The 23,032-nt window shown below is 32.5% G+C and overlaps 1 protein-coding gene across 2 annotated transcripts in view; it reads left to right on the top strand.

Annotated features, from left to right (window-relative positions):
* Window positions 1-19,078, top strand: part of LOC143042612 (uncharacterized) — a 38,378-nt gene extending 19,300 nt beyond the window's left edge. Inside the window, exons 2-4 of one of the 2 annotated variants that reach the window (XM_076215014.1) lie at window positions 9,864-9,902; window positions 16,234-16,428; window positions 18,315-19,078. In XM_076215014.1, the coding sequence (XP_076071129.1) occupies window positions 9,864-9,902; window positions 16,234-16,428; window positions 18,315-18,916 (836 nt within the window). In that variant the 3' untranslated portion in view covers window positions 18,917-19,078. The remainder of the gene's footprint in view (window positions 1-9,863; window positions 9,903-16,233; window positions 16,429-18,314) is intronic. The other variant, XM_076215015.1, reaches the window with a different exon arrangement.
* Window positions 19,079-23,032: the final 3,954 nt, after the last annotated feature.

Below are 23,032 nucleotides of genomic sequence, written 5' to 3'. Positions count from 1 at the left end.
GAAATTGTCTGGCATTCCACTGATCTACTGGAATTCCACTGATTGACCAGTGATAATTCCAGTGGAATCTACTGGAATTCCACTGATTTACCAGTGATAATTCCAGTGGAATCTACTGAAATTCCACTGATTTACCAGTGAAGATTCCAGTAGATCAGTGGAATGCCAGAGAAAATACCACTGGAATTCCACTGGAACTTGTTGCATTCCACTGGAGTTACCACTGGTAAATCAGTGGAATTCCAGTAGATCAGTGGAATGCCAGACATTTTTTACCGCTGGATTCCACTGGAATTCCACTGGAATCCAGTGGTTAATCCACTGATTTTGCCAGTGGCTTTCCAGTGGAATTCCACTGGAATTTGTCATCTTTTTCTATGGGGATGTGCCTGTACCACATCAGGAGCATTTCATTCAGTGGTTGTCATTTGTTGCTGTGTTACTTAGTAGTTTTACTTTAATTTATTTGTACAATAATTAGGCCATTAGTTTTCTCGCTTGAAATTGTTTTACATTTGTCTTTGTCAGGGCCTTTAATAGCTGACTATGCGATATGGGCTTTGCTCATTGTTGAAATCCATATGGTGACCTATAGTTGTTAATTTCTGTGTCATTTGGTCACCATCTCTTGTAAAGACTTGTCTCATTGGCAATCAACCACAATTTCTTTTTTATATTTTAAATGTATTAAAATAAAAAGCAATCACATTTTATAAGCCTAAAACAGTGGGCAGGATTTAATGTGCAAATATGTGGGATGTGAACAGGTATTAATGGAAGCAAATAAAATCAATAACTCATCAACCTGCAGTGCAGCAACTAAATGATAAAAAATCTTCATGACCCTGTCCAAAAAAAAATGCCCTGAACCTTAATGTAAACATGAACTGTCACATGCCATGGTTAAAACACTATTAAATTCATAAGTTGCAAGTATCTACACAATTAGTAAGAGGCATGTTTTTGTCCATAATGGGTCAGCCTGGCCTTTTTTATGTTGTTGTTGTTTTTTTTGTTGGGGGGGGGGGGGGTGTCACTGACACTGAGCAACAGTTTTTGCTCAGAAGTTATTTAAGCTTGCCATGCTGCAAGGGTTTAAAAGACACATTCACCCTGTTGATCTAAAGTGCACAGTTGTTAAAAATAACTAGAGACCATGTAAAAACACTGACCTTCATCTCTTTTGGACTTTTCACCCTGAGGCTGTTGTTTACAAACAAGTTTTTGTATGTCTTTATCCGAAAAATAATGTGTGAACTGTTTCACAAGCTACCAAAATGAAGATCGATATATATAGCTTTCGATCTGCATTATGGTATTCACGAAAAGCAGTCCACTGTTTACGTCTGAAGCAGTTTGCCCTTGGCAACATGTGATCCTCAAAAACAACAACTTCACAAGTTTTACCTTTCTAAAAAGGTAGTAAATGCTTCGTAGTATCATAAATTACGTGTTCTAGTGTGTTTTTATGTTTATATATTTTTACAGAGAATATTGATTATTTATTTCATTTCAGAGTCATTTAATGCGTGTAATCTATAATTGTTATCTTTTAGGGGGGGGGGGGGGGGGTACTTTTAAGATTATCTTTATCAATATGACAGAGCACCCGTACAAATTTAAATTTAAACAAAATACGAGTCTAAATTGATATCAGTTAAACACGAAATTACATAAAGGTTGCATATGAAATTCATTCAATATTTATCAGACCAGAGAAAACGTATTCAGTATATATAACACTTCTATTTATATCTCACTCATATTCATTTGGACTAATGACATCTGTATTCGCAAAGTTCGAATTTATCAGGTAAACGTAATACCTATAAGTTTATTTGGCGTTCCATAAAAAATTTTGATAGTTCACCTATGTTTGCGTTCCATATATATATGTTTATTCTATTTATATCTCATACAGATACAATTTTATAAACATTGAATCTTGAAATAAATCGTGTATATTGCTGATTAACAAAGCAAAGGGTCGTGTATTAACAATATTTATTTAAATATTGAATTTTAGCAATTCATATATATGCATCATAATCATTTAAATGCGTACACGATTTACCAACTGTTGATCGGGACTATAAATACACATATTATTTTTTCCGGCATTTGATGCTTCTCCTCGCACGAGAAAATCCACAATTCTTTTTCTTAATCTAGCCAATGGCTGTTGCTGTATCTCGGCCACATCAAAAGGCAACCAATCAGAATGCATGTGTGATACATTATAATTTCAAGATGGCGTGGATATCACTCGAAAATCAGTTGATCTGGGTCTCAAAATTCTTGCATATTGCAATATGATTTAAAAACGCTTCAGTGAAACAGATCATAAAACAGATTATGGGAAGAGTTATCTTTCTTAGGTGTTGGGTACCCCCTTAAGCAAATAATTTAAGGTGAGCGATTCAGGCTCTTGAGAGCCTCTTGTTTGACATTTTTGGCCATTTTTGATATTATTATTTCAAAAATCTTCTTCTCTGAAACAACTTTTCAAAATCAAATGAAACTTGGTAAGGTTGTACATTAGGGTATCCTGCAAAAAGTTTATGCTTGGATTTTTGATTTGTCGAAAAACATGTCCGCCATTAATAAAAATAGAACATAGGGGTCAAAATGCTGTTTTTGCTATTTTTTCCTGAATAATAGAAGAAAATGAAGATGAAAGCTACTATGAAAGCTAAACATGGTATCCTGAGTTGAATGGTGATGGTGAAAATTTGTTTTGGGCAGCCATTTTCCCGCCAATTTTCACAATTGCTCGGATTTGAATGATATTTGGTTAATATAGTAAACATGGTATCCTGAGTTGGATGGTGATGATGAAGTGGCCATTTTTTAAATGGCTGCCATTTTCCGGCCAATGTTTACACTTGCTCAGATTTCAACAATATTTGTTTTTTAAAGTAAACATGATATCCTTAGTTGAATGCTGATGATGAGAATGTTGAATAACCATGATTAAACTTCTTAATATGTTTTAGCTCAATTTACAACAAACATTAATATATTAATTTAGTTTAAAGGTCATTGTTTACCAGGTGAGCGATTCAGGCTCTTGAGAGCCTCTTGTTTAATATTAGTGTAAAAACATGTAGTAAGTTGCATTTCACATCACATGGAATGTATTTCACATCACATGTAATGTCATATGCATAAAAAACAATTTGCATATACATATAAGATTTAATTAACAAATGATAAGTGTAAATTATTTTAAATTTTTACTTGTTTTAAAATTTGTGACCTAATATTAATCAGCTTTTGTATAATATACTTTATTTGCAATCATTCAAATATAATAGCTGCACTATTTCAGTAACCTGAACGATTAAATTTTATAAATCTATAAGGATTTTTTTTTTATTTGTCAAAAGTTATCATCTTTTTCTGCAAATGATTTTTAAAAAATGCAATTTTTAATTTTGAGTTCATTTTTTCTCAAACTTCTTTTTTTTACACCTTTAATATCAAACTCTGAGCTGAGTGAGAAGTTAAAGTTTCACATATTTTTTTAAATTCAATGATTTTTAAAAGAGTTCATGATTAATTTATGAACTTTTTGATATCATAAACTGACTTTATTCAGAAAATGATTATGACAAAGTTAAGGAAATTACTTTAATCTTTTTATTTGTTGTTGAAAATTATCATATCAGTCAATGTTTACAGTAGAAAATTGAGAATGAGTCCCATCCATGTTGTTTTGTTGTTGAAAATCATAAAATTTGTTAAAAAAAGGGGGGAATGTAAAAAAAAAAAGAATTAAAAGCCAACAAATAATGTGATAAAGATATAACATTACCAATATGGATTTATTTATATTATATCACATCACGTAGCCGGTAGTGTGCTTAAAACATGACAATAATCAAAGTTTTATCAAAATTTTGACAAAGATTGTACTGTCAACAAAGGGAGATTACTCGTAATTTACCTATCGGGAACGCTTCGTCAGAAATTTGACACATCGAAGTGGCACATTTCCGTCTCCCGAAATTCGAAGTGGCACAAATTTGATATGATGTAGTCCAAGTCATGCCTCAATACATATTTTAAATTCAGCATAGGTTTTGGAGAAGTTAAGAAAGAAATTTTTGTTTTAATTTTCAAATCACAGCGGTTTTCGATGACCACCTCAAGTTTGAAGACGTAATATGAGAATTTAAAGTAGTTTATTACAAAAATGAGGTGATAGAAATATTATTAGCTCACCTTTCCTAAAAGGAAATGTGAGCTTTTGCCATCACTTGGCGTCGGTCGTCGTCTGTCGTCGTCGTAAACTATTTCAAAGATCTTCTCCTCAGAAACTAGTGAACCAATTACAACCAAACTTTAGCTGAATGATCCTTAGGGTATTTAAAATAAAGTTTGTGTTTTATTTTCCATTTTGTCAAAAAACATGGCCGCCATGGCTAAAAATAGAACATAGGGGTAAAATGCAGTTTTGGGCTTATATCTCAAAAACTAAAGCATTTAGAGCAAATCTGACATGGGGGTAAAAATGTTCATTAGGTCAAGATCTATCAGCCCTGAAATTTTCAGATGAATCAAACAACCCATTGTTGGGTTGCTGCCACTTAATTGGTAATTTTAAGGAAATTTTGCAGTTTTTGGTCATTATCTTAAATATTATTATAGATAAAGAAAAACTGTAAACAGCAAAAATGATCAGCAAAGTAAAATCTACAAATAAGTTAATATGACCAAAATTGTCAATTGACCCCTTAAGGAGTTATTGTCCTTTAATGTCAATTTTTCACAATTTGTTCATCATATTTGCTAACTTAAAAAATCTTCTCCTCTGAAACTACTCAACCAAATTCAACCAAACTTCAACTGAATGATCAGTAGGGTATATAAGTTTGTGTTTTATTTTTTATTTCGTCAAAAAGCATGGCCGTCATGGCTAAAAATAGAACACAGGGTAAAATGCAGTTTTTGGCTTATATCTCAAAAACTCCAGCATTTAGAGCAAATAAGACAAGAAGTAAGTATTAATTAGGTCAAGGTCTACCTGTCTTGAAATTTTTAGCGGAATTGGGTAACTGGTTTTTCAGTTATTGCCCCTGAATTGATGATTTTAAAGAAATTTTGCAGTTTTTGGTTATTATCTTAAATATTATTATAGATACAGATAAACTGTAAACAGCAAAAATGTTAAGCAAAGTAAGATCTACAAATAAGTCAATATGACCAAAATTGTCAATTGACCCCTTAAGGAGTAATTGCTCTTTAAAGACATTTTTCAGAATTTGTTCATCATGTTGACTTACTTTAACCCTTTAGCCCCCAATCCCGCCTGTAGTCGTGATGGCAACAGTCATTCAGTTATGGTCAATATGGCCCTCCATAATTTATCAGGAAATGACCCTGCTGAACTGTGTTGATGGCAGGGTGTTCAATCTTGTAATTCATAGTCCATTAACTGTTTTCAGATGTGTTGTTAAAAAAATATGACAACTTTAATGCCCTCCTAGGAGTCAAAAATCGGAAAACTGTAAAAAGTAGCCAAAATCAGGTGGGGGTGGGTGTCTTTTGATGACCACCCAGTGAATGGTATTGGCCACAGGTATTAACTATTACCCTTAATACATGCATGGGTAGTTGAGGAACACAAAGAGGTAGCAAATAGCCCCAACAAAGCTGTTCTGTAAAAATTAGGGCACTGTTTAGTCAGAAATGTGTAAAAATTGACATTTTGGCAGACCTGGCTTGTCAATAATGATTCCCCAGCAAGACAATCAAGTCAAATTTACTTTCAATCAGCATGGATGGTTAGCAGTTACTACAAGGTAATAGTTGAATGACCAAAAAACACATTTGTGTCCATGTTCACCTCTCAAGGTCATTTCAAAATCGGAAAATAGGCTGAAAATGACCATTTTTCAGCTGGGGTGGCTTCAATAAAGCCAGAAAATATACCACCTCCCACCCCGCCCCCCCCTCCCCCTCCCATGCCGTCCGCCCCCAAAACTCAATACTTAGTTTTACAGATCAGCATCAGTTGCAGCATCAGGGTTCAACTTATTTGCATATAATTTGCATAAGTTTGCAAATTTTTGAAAATGCTTGATTTTCCAAAAATCTCTCGGGGTCGAATGAGTTATTATAAAAAATAAAATTTTCCGATTTATAACCTTAAAAGTGTGTTTTGGGCAGTTTTACACCCCAAAACACTCATAAACGGCCACAGCAGTGAAATTAAAAAAAAATTGATACAATAATTAACCCTTTAGCCCCCAATCCTGCCTGAAGTCGTGATGGCAACAGTCATTCAGTTATGGTCAATATGGCCCTCCATAATTTATCAGGAAATGACCCTGCTGAACTGTGTTGATGGCAGGGTGTTCAATCTTGTAATTAATAGTCCATTAACTGTTTTCAGATGTGTTGTTAAAAAAATATGACAACTTTAATGCCCTCCTAGGAGTCAAAAATCGGAAAACTGTAAAAAGTAGCCAAAATCAGGTGGGGTGGGTGTCTTTTGATGACCACCCAGTGAATGGTATTGGCCACAGGTATTAACTATTACCCTTAATACATGCATGGGTAGTTGAGGAACACAAAGAGGTAGCAAATAGCCCCAACAAAGCTGTTCTGTAAAAATTAGGGCACTGTTTAGTCAGAAATGTGTAAAAATTGACATTTTGGCAGACCTGGCTTGTCAATAATGATTCCCCAGCAAGACAATCAAGTCAAATTTACTTCCAATCAGCATGGATGGTTAGCAGTTACTACAAGGTAATAGTTGAATGACCAAAAAACACATTTGTGTCCATGTTCACCTCTCAAGGTCATTTCAAAATCGGAAAATAGGCTGAGAATTACCATTTTTCAGCTGGGGTGGCTTCAATACAGCCAGAAAATATACCAACTCCCACCCCCTCCCTCCCATGCCGTTCGCCCCCAAAAATCAATACTTAGTTTTACATATCAGCATCAGTTGCAGCATCAGGGTTCAACTAATTTGCATATAATTTGCATAAGTTTGCAAATTTTTGAAAATGCTTGATTTTCCAAAAATCTCTTGGGGTCGAATGAGTTAAAAAATCTTCTCCTTTGAAACTGCTGTATCAATTTCAGCCAAACTTAGGCTGAATGAGTTTCAGAGTATCAGTATAAATTTTATATTTTATTTCCTTGTATGTCAAGAAACATAGCTCCTATGGCTAAAATAGAACAAAGGAGAAAATGAAATTTTTTTTTTTGCTTTTGAAGAAAATAGGACGATTCGAAAAACATTTAAATAAATTGAAAAGCCAAAATAATCATTGATGAAAGATTTAAGCAAAAAAAATAAGGTGAGCGATTCAGGCTCTTGAGAGCCTCTTGTTATTTATCACATTTCATTGCATATATGTTCTAGTTACTAAATCCAGCTGGAATTGAAAATTGAAACATATTTTTTTAGATCATTTTGTTGAATGCCAATGCACACAAAAATCATTAGAACACACATATAATTACATAGCTGTTTTCTCCAATTTAAACTCATTAATTAAATGTGTTTTTATTCCCAAAAGATAACAGCAACATAAATCTTCATAATCTTGCCTTGAAAATGATTTAAAAATGTACTTCTCTTGAAATAAATATTTTTTTAGCATTTTCTAAGACTTAAAATTCTCATGTTGCTTCTATAAGTTTTTATACTGCTAAAAAATTGAAATCCAGATAAAGTAAAAATGTATTTTTTTTTAAAAGTATGAATCAGGAATGTTTAACTGCAAAAATTTTGTCAATCGGTCAAATAGTAATAGAATATTTGATATTTACAATAGAGTCTTGTTTTAGCAACATTTGTTGCACTCCTGACACAAGTATTACACTACACTTAAGTAGGCAATAAACAACTATTGATTGTTCTATTTGCAAAATGCAATTATTTGAAAGTAGAAATAGCATTTTTCTTCGATTTCCATTTCATAGGTTATCATTTTTGTACAAAATGTATGGGCTGTTTAAAAATAAAATGGTACTGGCAGGGAAGCTGCACTTTCAGTGCCCTACAACAAAGCCTTTTGAATATTTTTTAATTGGTATGTTTCAAAATATGTGTAAAGGTATGAAGTTTAATTGTGCAAAATATTTTGTGAATATCTTTGAAAATAAAAAAGTTTTTGATAAAATAGATGCTAAAATTGTCAGGAGTGCAACACTGATTTGTGACACTTTTAAAAATCATAAATTTTTAAATAGCCAGCAAAATTTCAATTTTTAATATGCACTGTTAAATGTTATTTTGTCAATATCTTGCATATATTGGCCTTGTTTAGATGTATATGATTAAGTATTGCAATGATGGTTTCATGTAGATTTTTTAGTTGAAATTAAATGGTGCCTTGTCAGGAGTCAAGGATCTTGATTAAAAAATTAATACTGGATTATTTCTATTTTTCCTAACAGCAAATACTAACTCAAACAAACCTACATAAAAAATACCCCAAATGAATCCAGGAAGTAATGATTATTCAATGATTGCAATATGCATATAGGCCCTGTGAATTGTCAGGAGTGCAACATTTGATGTTTTTTTAAAGTTTCACAGTTCTACAGATTTTATAATAATATCTTGTGTCATTTTATTTTTAGCTCACCTTTCCTAAAAGGAAATGTGAGCTTTTGCCATTACTTGGCGTCCGTCGTCGTCGTCGTAAACTATTTCAAAGATCTTCTTCTCTGAAACTACTGAACCAATTACAACCAAACTTTAGCTGAATGATCCTTAGGGTATCTAGAATAAAGTTTGTGTTTTATTTTCCATTTTCTCAAAAAACATGGCCGCCATGGCTAAAAATAGAACATTGGGGTAAAATGCAGTTTTTGGCTTATATCTCAAAAACTAAATCATTTAGAGCAAATCTGACATGGGGTAAAAATGTTCATTAGGTCAAGATCTATCAGCCCTGAAATTTTAAGACAAAAAAATATCGGTTGTCTGTCGTTGTCTGTTTGTCATAAACTATTTCAAAGATCTTCTCCTGAAACTAATGGGCCAATTACTCCCAAACATGGCCCCCATAGCTATAAATAGGACATGGTGTTCAAATGCAGATTTTGGCCAATACATGTATCTCAAAAGCTAAAGCATTTAGAGCAAATCTGACATGATGTAAAAATGTTCAATAGGTCAAGATTTATCATCCCTGAAATTTTCAGACCAATTGGACAATCCATTATTGGATTGCTGCCACTGAAGAGGGAATTTTAAGGAAATTTTGCTGTTTTTGTTGTAGGTTATTATCTTGAATATTATAATCAGAAATGGGTCTGATTTATACTTTCAATATACTTGATTAGATTACAATTACTTTGTCAATTTGACAATTAAATTAGATTAACGATTACACCATTTCTTAAAGTATTTGATTATTTACAATTATAGTATTTTGTAGAGGACGATGTGAGTTTAAATAGACCTAAACATTAATATTGAGCGAAGCCGCAGGCGGAGGTTCAATATTAAATGTTTAGGTCTATTGAAACTCATAGCGGCCGATATAAAAGACTGTACATGTTTTATTAGATAATAATAGTAAAAGCAAGTCAATATGACTTTTAGTCAAATTGATTGTGACGTCAAACATATTGCAATGGAAGGTAAAAGTGAAAGCAAGTCAATATAAGGGGTTTAATCAAACAATATCAAAATTTACAGAATGTCATGTGACAACATTTCATCCAATGAATTTAATTAATTAAAATCATTATGTAATAAAATTAATGATTACATTGGCAAAGTAATCATGATTACATCTGATTACAATGAATTTCTAAATAACCTATTTTGAATGATGTTTATAAATAAAGGTTAGAAGCACATATTACAGACTTTATATTCATTACAGGGTGCACTCTCTGGAAGATACATGTAGATAAAGTCATCAGTCAATATAAGTTGTTAAAAGAAGTCAAAATATAAGCATTAAAATCATTGAATTTTACATGTCCTTATAAAATATTGAAAACAACACGTTATTAATTTCTTGCGTCCGAAGTGCTTTTCTGGATATACCTTCATCAGGAACGCTCAAAGCCAAACATTTGAAATCCGAAGATGTATAAGTACCGAAACCGTTGAAGAGCTGTATGTCAAAAATACCTAAAATATATAGCCAAATTCATCTAAAGCCAACTTTGCCTGAGGGAGTTGAAACCTTAGTTTCTAAATAATTTATAAAATATACCAACATTCGTTATTTTTAATGACATTAATTTGTCACAATTTTTGTTTGTGCTAATCAGATAAATTTTCACAAGTCCAGTGTATCTTTTATCACATTGCCCTGAGGGACAGCTGTATGTACACACAATTGGTAATTAGTCCCCTACCAACTAAGTTGAAGGGGACTTTAGGTTTGCACTCTGTCTGTCTGTCGTACCGTCTGTCCGTCCGTCAGTCCGTCTGTCCGGCAAATCTGGCTTTCAACACTTTTTTGTCATGCTTGAAGATATTGCTTTGATATAAATTTGGTATATAGTATATTCATGACAAGTTACAGATCAAGTTCTAATTTTGTTCGGGTCGGATGATTTTTTGCAGAGTTATGGCCCTTGGACTTAGAAAAATCACATAAGTAATCTGTTTTCCGCACTTTGTTTTGTCATGCTTTAAGGAATTGACTTCATATTTGCCATATAGTTTAACCATAACAAGTTATCGATCAAGTTTGAATTTTGTTCAAGTCTGATGATTTTTTGCAGAGTAATGGTCCTGGACTTAGAAAATTCACTCAAATAATTAGTTTTCCACATTTTGTTTTTAAATGCTTTAAGATATTGACTTGAAATTTTGCATATGGTTAAACCCTAGTAAGTTACAGATCTTGTGTGAATTGTGTTCCGGTCTGATGATTTTTTTGCAGAGTTATGGTCCTTGGACTTAAAAAATTCATGCAGAAATACATTTTCCACTATTTTTTTGTCGTAATTAAAGATTTCGATTTGATATATTGTTTATAGTTTTACCATCATTTTTAATATTTTTTCTAATCTGATGATATTTGGCAGTTATTGTGATCCTTAGACCTAGAAAAATCACACAATTAATCAATTTTCTGCATTTTTTTTTAGTCGTGCTTGACTTCCAATATATATATTTATTTGAAATTTGGCATACAATGTATATAGTTTTAACATGACAATTTATACATCAAGTTCAAATTTTATTTTTGGGAACAACGAATTTTAACTGGTAGGGGACTAATTGTATTGCCATGCAATTCTCTCAGAATGCTGGATACTATCCATGCTGGTCTGTGTCCACACTTGTTGAAATAAAAACAGACCTTAATTAGTTTCCTATTTGTTAATTCAGGGTTAAATCAAATATACAGATTTGCATCCTACAGTGTCTTCCCTCTATTCCCACTTTTTACAAATCAGTATTCCTTCTATTCCCACATGCAAATAACAATAGATGTTTTTATAACATTTAAGGTTAATTAAAATTAACCTGAGATTTACCTGTATTTTTGCAATATATTATATACATTTTTAGCTCTCCTTTCCTAAAAGGAAATGTGAGCTTTTGCCATCACTTGGCTTCCTCCGTCGTCGTCGTCGTCCGTCCGTCTGTCCGTCCAGTGTAAACTAGTTAAAAGATCTTCTCCTCTGAAACTACTGAACCAATTCCAACCAAACTGCAGCTGAATGATCCTTGGGGTATCTAGATTAAAGTTTGTGTTTTATTTACTGTTTCGTCAAAAAACATGGCCGCCATGGCTAAAAATAGAACATAGGGGTAAAATGCAGTTTTTGGGTTATATCTCAAAAACTAAAGCATTTAGAGCAAATCTGACAGGAGGTAAAGTTGTTCAATAGGTCAAGATCTATCAGCCCTGAAATTTTTAGACGAATCGAACAACCCATTGTGGGGTTGCTGCCAATTAATTGATAATTTTAAGCAAATTTTGCAGTTTTTGGTTATTTTGTTGAATATCATTATAGATAAAGATAAACTGTAATTAGCAAAAATAAAAATGTTCAGCAAAGTAAGATCTACAAATAAGTTATTTATAATAACCAAAATTGTAAATTTAACCCTTAAGGAGTTATTGGCCTTTAAAGACAATTTTACACAATTTGTTCATCATATTTGTTCACTTTCAAAAATTTTCTTCTCTGAAACTACTGAACGAATAGCAGGTAAAAAGACATGGCCGCCATGGCTAAAAATAGAACATAGGTTAAAATGCAGTTTTTTGCTTGTATTTCAAAAACTAAACATGTCTGTCAGTCAGTTTTTACATGACCTCAACCTCATTTCATGGATCAGTGAACAAGGTTAAGTTTACAGGGTTTAGTCCATATCTCAAAAACTATAAGCAATATAGGTCTTCTATGTTTGGTGTGTGGAATGATTGTAAGCTGTACATGTCCAGCTGGCAGGTGTCATCTGACCTTAACCTCATTTTCATGGTTCAGTGGTCAAAGTTAAATTTTTGTGCTTTGGTCTTTTAAGCAGATACTATTAGTATTCAGTCAATTATATTTAGTGTATGGAATGATTGTAAGGTGTACATTTCCAACTGACAGGTGTCATCTGACCTTAACCTCATTTTGATGGTTCAGTGGTCAAAGTTAATTTTTAGCTCACCTTTCCTAAAAGGAAATGTGAGATTTTGCCATCAATTGGCGTCCGTTTGCGTCCGTCGTCGTCGTAAACTATTTCAAAGATCTTCTTCTCTGAAACTACTGAACCAATTTCAACCAAACTTTAGCTGAATGATCCTTAGGGTATCTAGAATAAAGTTTGTGTTTATTTTCCATTTCGTCAAAAAACATGGCCGCTATGGCTAAAAATAGAACATAGGGGTAAAATGCAGTTTTTAGAGCAAATCTGATTAGGTGAATTTGTTCATCAGATCAAGATCTATATATTGTTGGGTTGCTGCCACTTAATAGGTAATTTTAAGGAAATTTTACAGTTTTTGGTCATTATCTTGAATATTATTATAGATACAGAGAAACTGTAAAAAGCAAAAATGTTCAGCAAAGTAAGATCTACAAATAAGTCAATAATACCAAATTTGTCAATTGACCTCTTAAGGAGTTATTGTCCTTTAATGACAATTTTACACAATTTGTTCATCATGTTTGCTAACTTTTAGAAATCTTCTCCTCTGAATCTACTGAACCAATTTCAACAAAACTTAAGGTGAATGATCATTAGGGTGTCTAGAATAAAGTTGGTGTTTTATTTTCTGTTTCCTTAAAAAAGATGGCTGTCATGGCTAAAAGTAGAACATTGGGTAAAATGCAGTTTTTTGCTTATATCTCAAAAACTAAAGCATTTAGAGCAAATCTGACTTAGGTGAATTTGTTCATTAGTTCAAGATCTATCAGCCCTGAAATTTTCAGAGGAATCAAACAACCCATTGTTGGGTTGCTGCCACTTAATTGGTAATTTTAAGGAAATTTTGCAGTTTTTGGTCATTATCTTGAATATTATTATAGATAAAGAGAAACTGTTAACAGCAAAACTGTTCAGCAAAGTAAGATATACAAATAAGTCAATAATACCAAAATTGTCATTGACCTTTTAAGGAGTTATTGCCCTTTGAATATATTTTACTCAATTTGTTTACTTGTTAGCTTACTTTAAAAAATCCTCTCCCTTGAAACTGCTGAATAAATTTCAGCCAAACTCAGGCTGAATGAGTTTCAGAGTATCTAGTATAAATTTTATATTTATTTCCTTGTACATCAAGAAACATAGCCTGTATGGCTAAAATAGAATATAGGGGTAAAATGCATTTTTTTGCTTTTGAAGAAGATATTACCAGATTCAAGAATATTTATTTATATTGAAAAGCCAAAATAATCATTGATGAAAGATTTAAGCAAATAATTTAAGGTGAGCGATTCAGGCTCTTGAGAGCCTCTTGTTTGTGTTTTGGTCTATTTCTCATATACTATTGGCATCCAGTCAATTATATTTGGTGTATGGAATGTTTGTAACTGTAAACTGTGCATGTCTGTCTGGCAATAATCATCTGACCTTGACCTCATTTTTAGCTCACCTTTCCTAAAAGGACATGTGAGCCTTTGCTATCACTTGGCGTCCGTCGTCGTCATCCGTCGTCGTCATCAACTATTTCAAAGATCATCTCCTCTGAAACTACTGAACCAATTACAACCAAATTTAAGCTGAATGCTCCTTAGGGTATCTAGAATAAAGTTTGTGTTTTATTTTCCATTTCATCAAAAAAAATGGCCAGCATGGCTAAAAATAGAACATAGGCATGATAGGGGTAAAATGCAGTTTTTGGCTTATATCTCAAAAACTAAAGCATTTAGAGCAAATCTGACATGGGTTAAAAATGTTCATTATGTCAAGATCTATCAGCAACGAGCATGTGTTGATTGTGCCAGGAATCCCTATCCCACAACATAGAATTTCACTTTTAAGAGACACTTTTACCATTTTTAATTAGTTTATTGAACATTGAGATATTTTCGATATTCCCGGACTACTCTGACATGATTGTTAAATATAGTTACATCTAAAGCCACAAAAAATACAATTGCTCTCAGTGATCAGTAATGATGTAGTCAGAGAAGGCATGACTTCGATCATCCGCTAGAAGGCACAACGCAATTTTCATAAATTCTGACTCAATCTGCCAAGGGTGAAGAGGAGGGGCACCGGATCGTAATCCTTGGCTAGCGAAGATGGATGACTGTCAGCAGGGGGACATTGTTTAACATAGGACTCTATGGGTAAAACATACAAATGTTCAAATAAGCTTATCAAAGCCAGGTGAGCGATCCAGGCTCTCATGAGCCTCTAGTTTCATTTGCATTTGAAGCATTTGCATTTGCATTTCAATTTCTTTTGATTTTAAAGCATCAACCCAGAAAATTTTAATTAGTTCCAAAGCATCCTGATCCATAATATCCTCCTCTACCAAATTTGTAACTTTTATGTTTCGAACTTCAAATTTCAACATTGAACATTTAACTTCTTATTCTAAATGTTTGCCTAACGCTAACAATTCAGACTTTTTCAGTGCCACCAGCAATTCCCTATTTGGATTCTCCATAAAGTTCTTTGCAGATAAACTTATAGTCATACTAGTTGTGATATGAAAAAAACTCATGGTTGTGATATGAAAAAACTCATGGTTGTGATATTAAACAATTAATTTAAACTTTGATCACTTTGTTTATTCTAAGTGAAATATTTGTGATCCCAGACAAGCCCCCAATTTCTGCTACATGTATGTGAAGTTTTTATAATAATATACTACAGAAAGACAATCTGATTAATTTCTAATATTTATTTTAAAACGAAACAATTTACAACAAATATTTATCAAGTTATGAATAATGTACATTGTAAGGACTGGCCTGAATATCAAAAGAATGTACTTGAATAATTAATATTCCTTTCTTCCAAGATGCTATATTCCAAGATGTACTTTTATTTTCAATTAAGCTTGTGTTTATAAGTCCAAGAAGTGATATCACTAAATATGTATATATCCAAAAATTTCCAAACATCCAATGATGAATCCTTAGTATCCCAATTAATCCATTACATGAAAGATACAGTAAACTCAGGCCGTCAGCCTTGTATAGGGTTTGAGCGTCATGCATGACCACAACTATTTGTTCATATAAAATTTACTACAAAGTATAAAAAATAAATGATTCACAGGTTTGTCTACAACAAACTTGTATTTATATAAAGTTATTAATAGAATGATGTAACAATAGACTGAGTTTTCTATAGAATATTATTATAAACATACTGAATTTAATATTAGATATAATTTACAAGACAAATACATAACATTATTTACATTTATTGCTCCTTTTTTTTGAAGAAGACTTAAATTGTGAATATTTTGAATAGCTATCACATTTGTTTTCTACCGAAAGCAAAACAATTATGAGTTCCTAGTTTACACCAATTCTTGGTTTAAGACCCTGAAAATATGTTTACCTGCGTCTGAAAGTGTACTCTTTGTGGGCATCTTGAAAAGCCATTTCCTGTTGTTATTTTAGTCATAAGGGAAAACCAATTAACTTCAGGGGGTTTAATGATTGCTCCCTTAGGTGATTACTTCTGAGATATCTTTTAAAATATTATAGAATATGACAAGATTGTACAATAACTAGCATTCAGCTGATTCATTTGCAATATTAATTTTAGAAAGAACTGTGTGATGCATACTAATGTACACTGAAATTCATTTCTTTTATTTTCAGCTGCTGAAAAGGCTATTGCAGAGGAAGACCGGAAGTTGACAGAGGCAGAATGGGCAGTTGTTTTAGCTCATCACCTGTTTTCAAAACTGTCTGTTTCATCATATTATCTTATTGACAAGGGGTACAGCAAATATGCAAGATGTCCATGTGGTTGTGACGGAATTTTAACCGGGGACTATGGGGACACAAGCATAGGTATTGGAGATTATTCTAGTAACCGTATATTTTATTTAGAGTTAAGTGATACATTTACATGTACAATGTAATACCTCAATAATATTTTTTTTAAAAATGCGTTTGTATATTGCTATCATATTGTGGTCGGAAGACATATTGGTTTCTTATGGATCCCTATGAAATTTAACCAAAAGGTTCAATACCACAGAAGGAAGGTTGTGATTGCTTTTGGAGGTGATGGTTCCAACTGTTTATAGCAATAAGGGGCCCAAATCAAACATTTTTCTAGTTTTTGGACAATAACTTGTGAAATAATTTTTTGAATGCTCTGAAATTTTACCACAAAGTTCAATATTTTTTTCGTATCCAGCTAACTCGGCAGAGCACATTTTTAAAGCAGTGCATTTATGTCATGGTGTAACTAACATTTTGTTAACCCGATGTTGATTACCTGATATAGAGTGCACACATGTTTCATTGTTTTTTTTTCATCTGTGACTTCTGTTGCAGAAAGTGAGCCTATATGGATAATGAGGCAGCAGCTTTAGCTCATTACCTAAGAAATTTCAGAAGGTAGACAACCTTGTTGCTTCATGTGTAGAACTATTAGTCAGAAAGTAGTATAATTATTTGAGACAAAATGGTTCCTGTGCATTGCTATTACTTTTGAAATATTTAGAATATTTTTGTATTTTCTGCTACCTGGAGGCTTGTCATGTGCTTATGAAGAAAAGAATTTCTTCTCTTCAACTTTCGAACCCCTTTGCATTTCATTTATGAAACTAATGATGATTCCCCCATATGCTCATTGATATCCTGGTCAAATTTACATCACAATTTTTTTGCTGCATTCATGCACATATATATATTCTTTTTAAACGTGTACTGAAGTTCTTGGTTTTTTTTCACAAAATATATAGATACATATGTATATGTAAACTGTAAAAAAATGGTTTTATTTCCAAGCCAAGGAATTATACCTTCACCAAATGACAACAAACATTCCTCAAGCAGTTGATGATGTTTCTGCAAGTTAACTTTTTATATGATTTGCTTACTATTTATATGCAATGTTTTGCATTACAACATAATGCTTTTAAAAATGCTACTAGTTAAACAAATAGGAGAATTTAAGGTGTCACAATACAAAGATTTTTTCCCTACAATCACTAACCTTTAAAATGCTGTAACTTTCTTTAGAATGCATAAACATTAATAAAAGAGGTATATATAGATAGATAAAAGATTAATCTTTTAAATGAATGCAATATTTTTATTATGCAATTATTATGTAATTAGTGGCAAATTATCGGTCAGTTCACTTGAATGAATTTAGCTCTGTCATCTCTTTAACTATACTGAAAATTGTAACGTAATCTTAATCAACACATTATGGGCTTCAAAAGGGTGTCTCAAAATGTCCCTATGGTATGCCATTCTCTCATTAATCACTAATTAGTGTAAACATCCTAACCACATAAAAGAAGATAATGTTTGAATATGTGTAAAATTTGTTCTATACATTCTATCTGAAATCTGAGACACCTTTTGTAGATAATGGCCATAGGAACAACATATAACAAAATCAGCCCTCTAGGGATACCTATGCAGAAGCTAATTTCAATTGAAAGTGGAAATTTCATGAAAAATATTTAAGGCACAGTTAACATTATAATTGATTACATAATTGTAGCATACTACTAACATTGCATTAATTTGAGAGAGTAATCTGTTAGCTATCCATAACTACCACATTTATAAATTTTCAAGCAATATTAAGAAAGTTACAGCATTTTAAAACTTGGGAGTTGTTGGAGTTATGAAATCTTTGTATTGTGCTACCTTAAAGGAAGTTAGTATAGGTGGTGTTTGTTATAGATTGCTTTTCAAGTTTTGTTTTACAGGTTGTCCTGAAGTTTGGCATGGTTTTGTTGATCTCATGATTGGCATGATTGGCATAAATATAGCAACCATTGAACCAGATTCACCTGGTGGGTCAGGAAACCGTTCTTTAATAGAAGTAAAAATTGAAAATACAGATTTGAAATCTAATAAGGAGCAAATGATAGCACAGTCCATTGTATTTTCATTTCTGCAACAAAAACTGCATCCTGAGTTTGTAAACCATTTAATTCCAAGCATTGGTATATCAAAAGAGATGTTAGTTATATACTACTATGATTGTAAAAATGATGTACTTATTGAAAGTTCTCAGATGCCTTACATTCAAGATGAAAAACTGTGTATTCCGACCATAGTTGCTTTGTGGTTAGCATTGAATTTCAACTACTTTTGTTCTGGTATAACCAAGGGCATGAATAACTCCAGTTACAAAGCAGGCTTCTTTGAACAAGTTGATGAAAAATTAAATCTGTATATGAATGTTAATATGCCATGTGGTAAGCACTATTCAAAGGAGGATAATACCTGGACATGGTTAGGAAAGCCAATAGAAGATGAACCTGCAGAAAAAGTCAAAGATATCAATAAGTTAGAACCTTGGTGAAATTTCTCATTTAGACAAAAACTTAATGTACACCATTGATCTTCTTTTTCCTGCCTAATCAACATCTTCTTTACCAATCAAAGAACAATACTTTATTTTGGATCTTCTTCAAGTGTTGTTGTCTATGTCTGCAGTAGTAAATAAAAGTTTCAGGTCAAAAGATTGATGAACATATGTTTTCCTACTTAAGGCACTCTTGCAAAACGAGGATATCTTCAATCAAGATGATTTTTAATGCAACTGCTCACATTTTCCTGTGAAAAAAATGTGACATAAGTCGCCACTTTGTGTTTAAAGACCCTGACACTTCATTGTTAACAAATCGTAAATGGTAGATTCCATTTGAATGGGTAAAAACCAGAACCTGATTGGCAGGTCTAAAAACAGGAAAGTTATTTTTTTATACATTTTTAAAACTCTATAAAACTTAAACTAAAAACTGCATATATATATATATATATAGCAAAGAAGTGATTTTTATTAACTTTATTGGTATATTTATTTGAAATATGTGATGTTGTATCTAGGCAATATTTTTTAGGGAAAATATTGATTTAAGTTGAAATGATAGAGCATTATTTTGAGTTGGAATTTACTCTTGTCCACTTACTGTATAACTTGAAAACAGCAAGTGATAAACACACCTGGTCTTCAGTTATGATCACAGTACCATTAAACTATTTAAATGAGGGTGAGTCCCCTGGGTAACCCCCCACCACTTGTAATTTGAGAATGTTCTTAATATCTTGTAAATGGTTGTGATCCCCACCCCTATTTAAACCATATATATTCTTGTTTGGGACAATAAAACTTTGGCAAATGAAATATAGCGCGAGTCCCTTGGGTCTTGACTTCTTAAGACTGGAGTTTGATGTGTCTTAAATTTTCATGAAATTAACCGAAATTTGAATTGTAAAGTTAAGTATTAAATTTACAAGCACTTCTTTGTTTCATTGTAAAGTTTATTTCATTGTCTTTTTGAAAATGTTAAGTTTTAAGAAATCAGTAACCGTTAACCCAAAAATAATTTTACTACTGGTGATTAACATTTTGAGATAAAAAGTATATATGTTCTCATATTATTCATCTAAATATTATTTTATTGTTAACAATCTGTGTCAGAGATTCAGGACACTCCATTCACTATATTCTTGTTTTTCAATAAACTGACCGACAGCACTCATAGTGCTTTCATTAATAGGTTTAGTAATTTACTAATGTTGTTTTGTAGCATGACAACATGATTTCTACTACCGCACTTTTTCCCTTTTTTTACTAATTTATTTTCTGAAAACACATTATAAGATCTATCATCATTTATTTTGACATTCATTTGCCTTCTTTTTACACAAAAGTGATATATTGTATACCACGTCTGTTTATTTTGCAAAAACCTAGATCAAAGACTGGCTTGGGGAAGAATACTTATTATGTTTTGAAAATAGCAGGACAAACGGTACATTTTCGCTGTGACTTTTTTTTTATCGTCTTAATTTTTAGAGAGAGGTGAAAAATACCAGAGTGACATTCAAACTCATAGATTTAACTGACCATGCCATGTGGGCTAAAAAAGAAAACGACAAACAGACATTAAAAAGTACACAAGACACCACATGGAAAACTAAAGACTAAGCAACAAGAACCCCACCAGAAACTGGGGGTGATATAAGGTGCTCTGGAAGGGTAATCAGATCCTTCTCCACATGATGCACCCTTCGTGTTGCTCATGTTATTACAAACCCGGTAAATAGTATAATTCGGTAGGTCACATTCGTGAAAAAGGAACGGGATTGTAGTTACGACATAAGGAACATATCTGATATCATCTGTGAATTAAATATTCCATAAAAGTCAACCAACCCATGATGGAATCCGTAAAATTTACAAAGGGATAATTTCAACTTCACCATTTGGAACTATTGGTTTATTAGCTTTCATGTGAGCAGCAACCCTATATCAAGGAATTCATGATAGGAAATACAATCCCGGGAATATCGTATTAACTGGGAGATATATACTCCGTATGCAGGTGCTGCTGGAATGTTGCTACATAGAAATGGAAAATTGGGAAGCTGAAATCATCTCTTTTGTCGTAAAGTTTTGTTTTCAACCGACAATCTTTGTCAATTTCTATATGTAGGCATATGAGGCAGACTTAACAGTATCTGTTGTATCCTGTATCTCTAGTTTTTGTATCGTCTTAATTTAAAGTTAATGTACCTTTACATGCTAAACAGCAATGCAATTCTGAAGATTCGCATGTCTTATGGAGTGTTAACATACTTTTCAAGTGATATGATTATATATTAGACGTACTTTAGATACACTTTAAAACTTTGTCATAATGTTTTACTTTATGAACAAAAATCGTTATTTTTCATTATAGTTAACAGTTATGTAAAATAAAATAGCAACCCCCATGCAATACCGAGCTTAACTAGTTTATCTACCACAATATTAGAAATATGTCGTATTTGATGACTTATGTGTTTCCCTGTTGCACAAAATAATTGGCAAAGTGTTCGCAATTATTAAAAATTAAGTTGTACGCTTTATTTAGGAATCCATCTCTAGCACGGTAACAAATGTAATGAGCCATTTTCTTTGCTTCAACATGCGATATTCCTGTATTTCCATGGTCTAAAATATCCATAAATGAATTTTTATGAAATATTTTCTCATTTTCTTTGATTGAAGCCTTCCCTGTCTGTGACCCATTCATATTTGGTGATTGCTCATAAGCTGTGTATTTGCCTTTTCCTTGGTCAACGTCACCGACGATAGCATGATGACCATATATATTGGACTTTCCACACCCTCTTTCGTAGACGACATGAAGTCCAGATTTCAATTGCTTTATATCTTCAACTGGAATTTTTGTGCCTTCGACCTGCATATTGAAATAGTAAGAGTAAAGTATGTTATCTTCTCTTCAATAACTTCTACTACTAATACTAATTATATTAATAATATGTACACTAAGTATTTTTACAGCGCTCGATCTTTGTTGTGGTGATAGGACAAAACTATCCATCAAATCAATCTCGGATCTTTCCTTTCTGTTAACTGAAGGATTAAAAAGGACTTTTTCGTTTACCTTCGCATACAGATATGTTCAAAATGTGTATACTTTCACAACAACCTTTATAGTCCAGCAGATAGGTGAATAATTGTGCACTTTGTGTTAAAAGCATAAAATTTGGTAGAAACCTAGTTTGGATCATTCTAAACAAAATTAGATATGGAGGCAAGCTTAATTTTATCCACTTCCGGTTTAATCATCAAAATGGCGGACATGAATTTGATAACTGATTAATGGTTATTTAATTCTCACAACTGGTAGCCATAGTTTGCTTTGTAGACAATATTATATTATATATATTCAAGTTTGAAATAATGTATCATTTCTTTGAAACCTTCAGGGATTTCTTTAGATGGATGATGACGGATCTTTGGAGAGTTAATGTTAAGGATTCGTTTGTAGTTGTTGAATATTAACATATACGCAATCGTTAGTGTTTCCTGCTAATAAGTACCCGGTTGTTATTACTTGTCCACACAACAACATGCTAACAAGAGTAACGAGAGATCTTGGAACAGAATTCTCCTCACAGTGCACGGAAAAACTAACGTCAAACCCAAATGTAACAATAAACATGTCGCTGAGAATTATTGTTACTGCTTTATAAATCTGTATTTAGTTTGAGCCAGAGTAATCCTCGCCTGCTTTCTGAAACGAGGGTCCTATATCATCTTTGAAAGCAAGGCAATTCTCTTTCCCTTGGTTTTTATTCCTGAATATCAGGTTAATAAGCAAGCATTACCGGTAGATATACGAAGTTGTTGTATGAATGCCATTGAGACAACATCCATCCAAGTCAAACATGTGAAAGCTTTCTCACACGCAAACAACCCATAATTGGAAAATGTAAGATGTCTATTCTTTTATCTTGTACTATGAACTATGACTTCAATGTCAACACCTAGATTCCATTTTCGCCTAGAAAAAGGCTGACATCAGGAATACTGGTGCTAAATCTCCTTCGGTTGCCAGAGAACACTTTACATAATTTATTAAGTTGAGCTGATTTCAAAATTTAGTGAGTGGAAGCCATC

Source organism: Mytilus galloprovincialis, chromosome 8 (assembly GCF_965363235.1).
Source record: "Mytilus galloprovincialis chromosome 8, xbMytGall1.hap1.1, whole genome shotgun sequence".
Lineage (NCBI taxonomy): Eukaryota > Metazoa > Mollusca > Bivalvia > Mytilida > Mytilidae > Mytilus > Mytilus galloprovincialis.
This window is presented reverse-complemented; position numbering and strand designations above follow the sequence as displayed.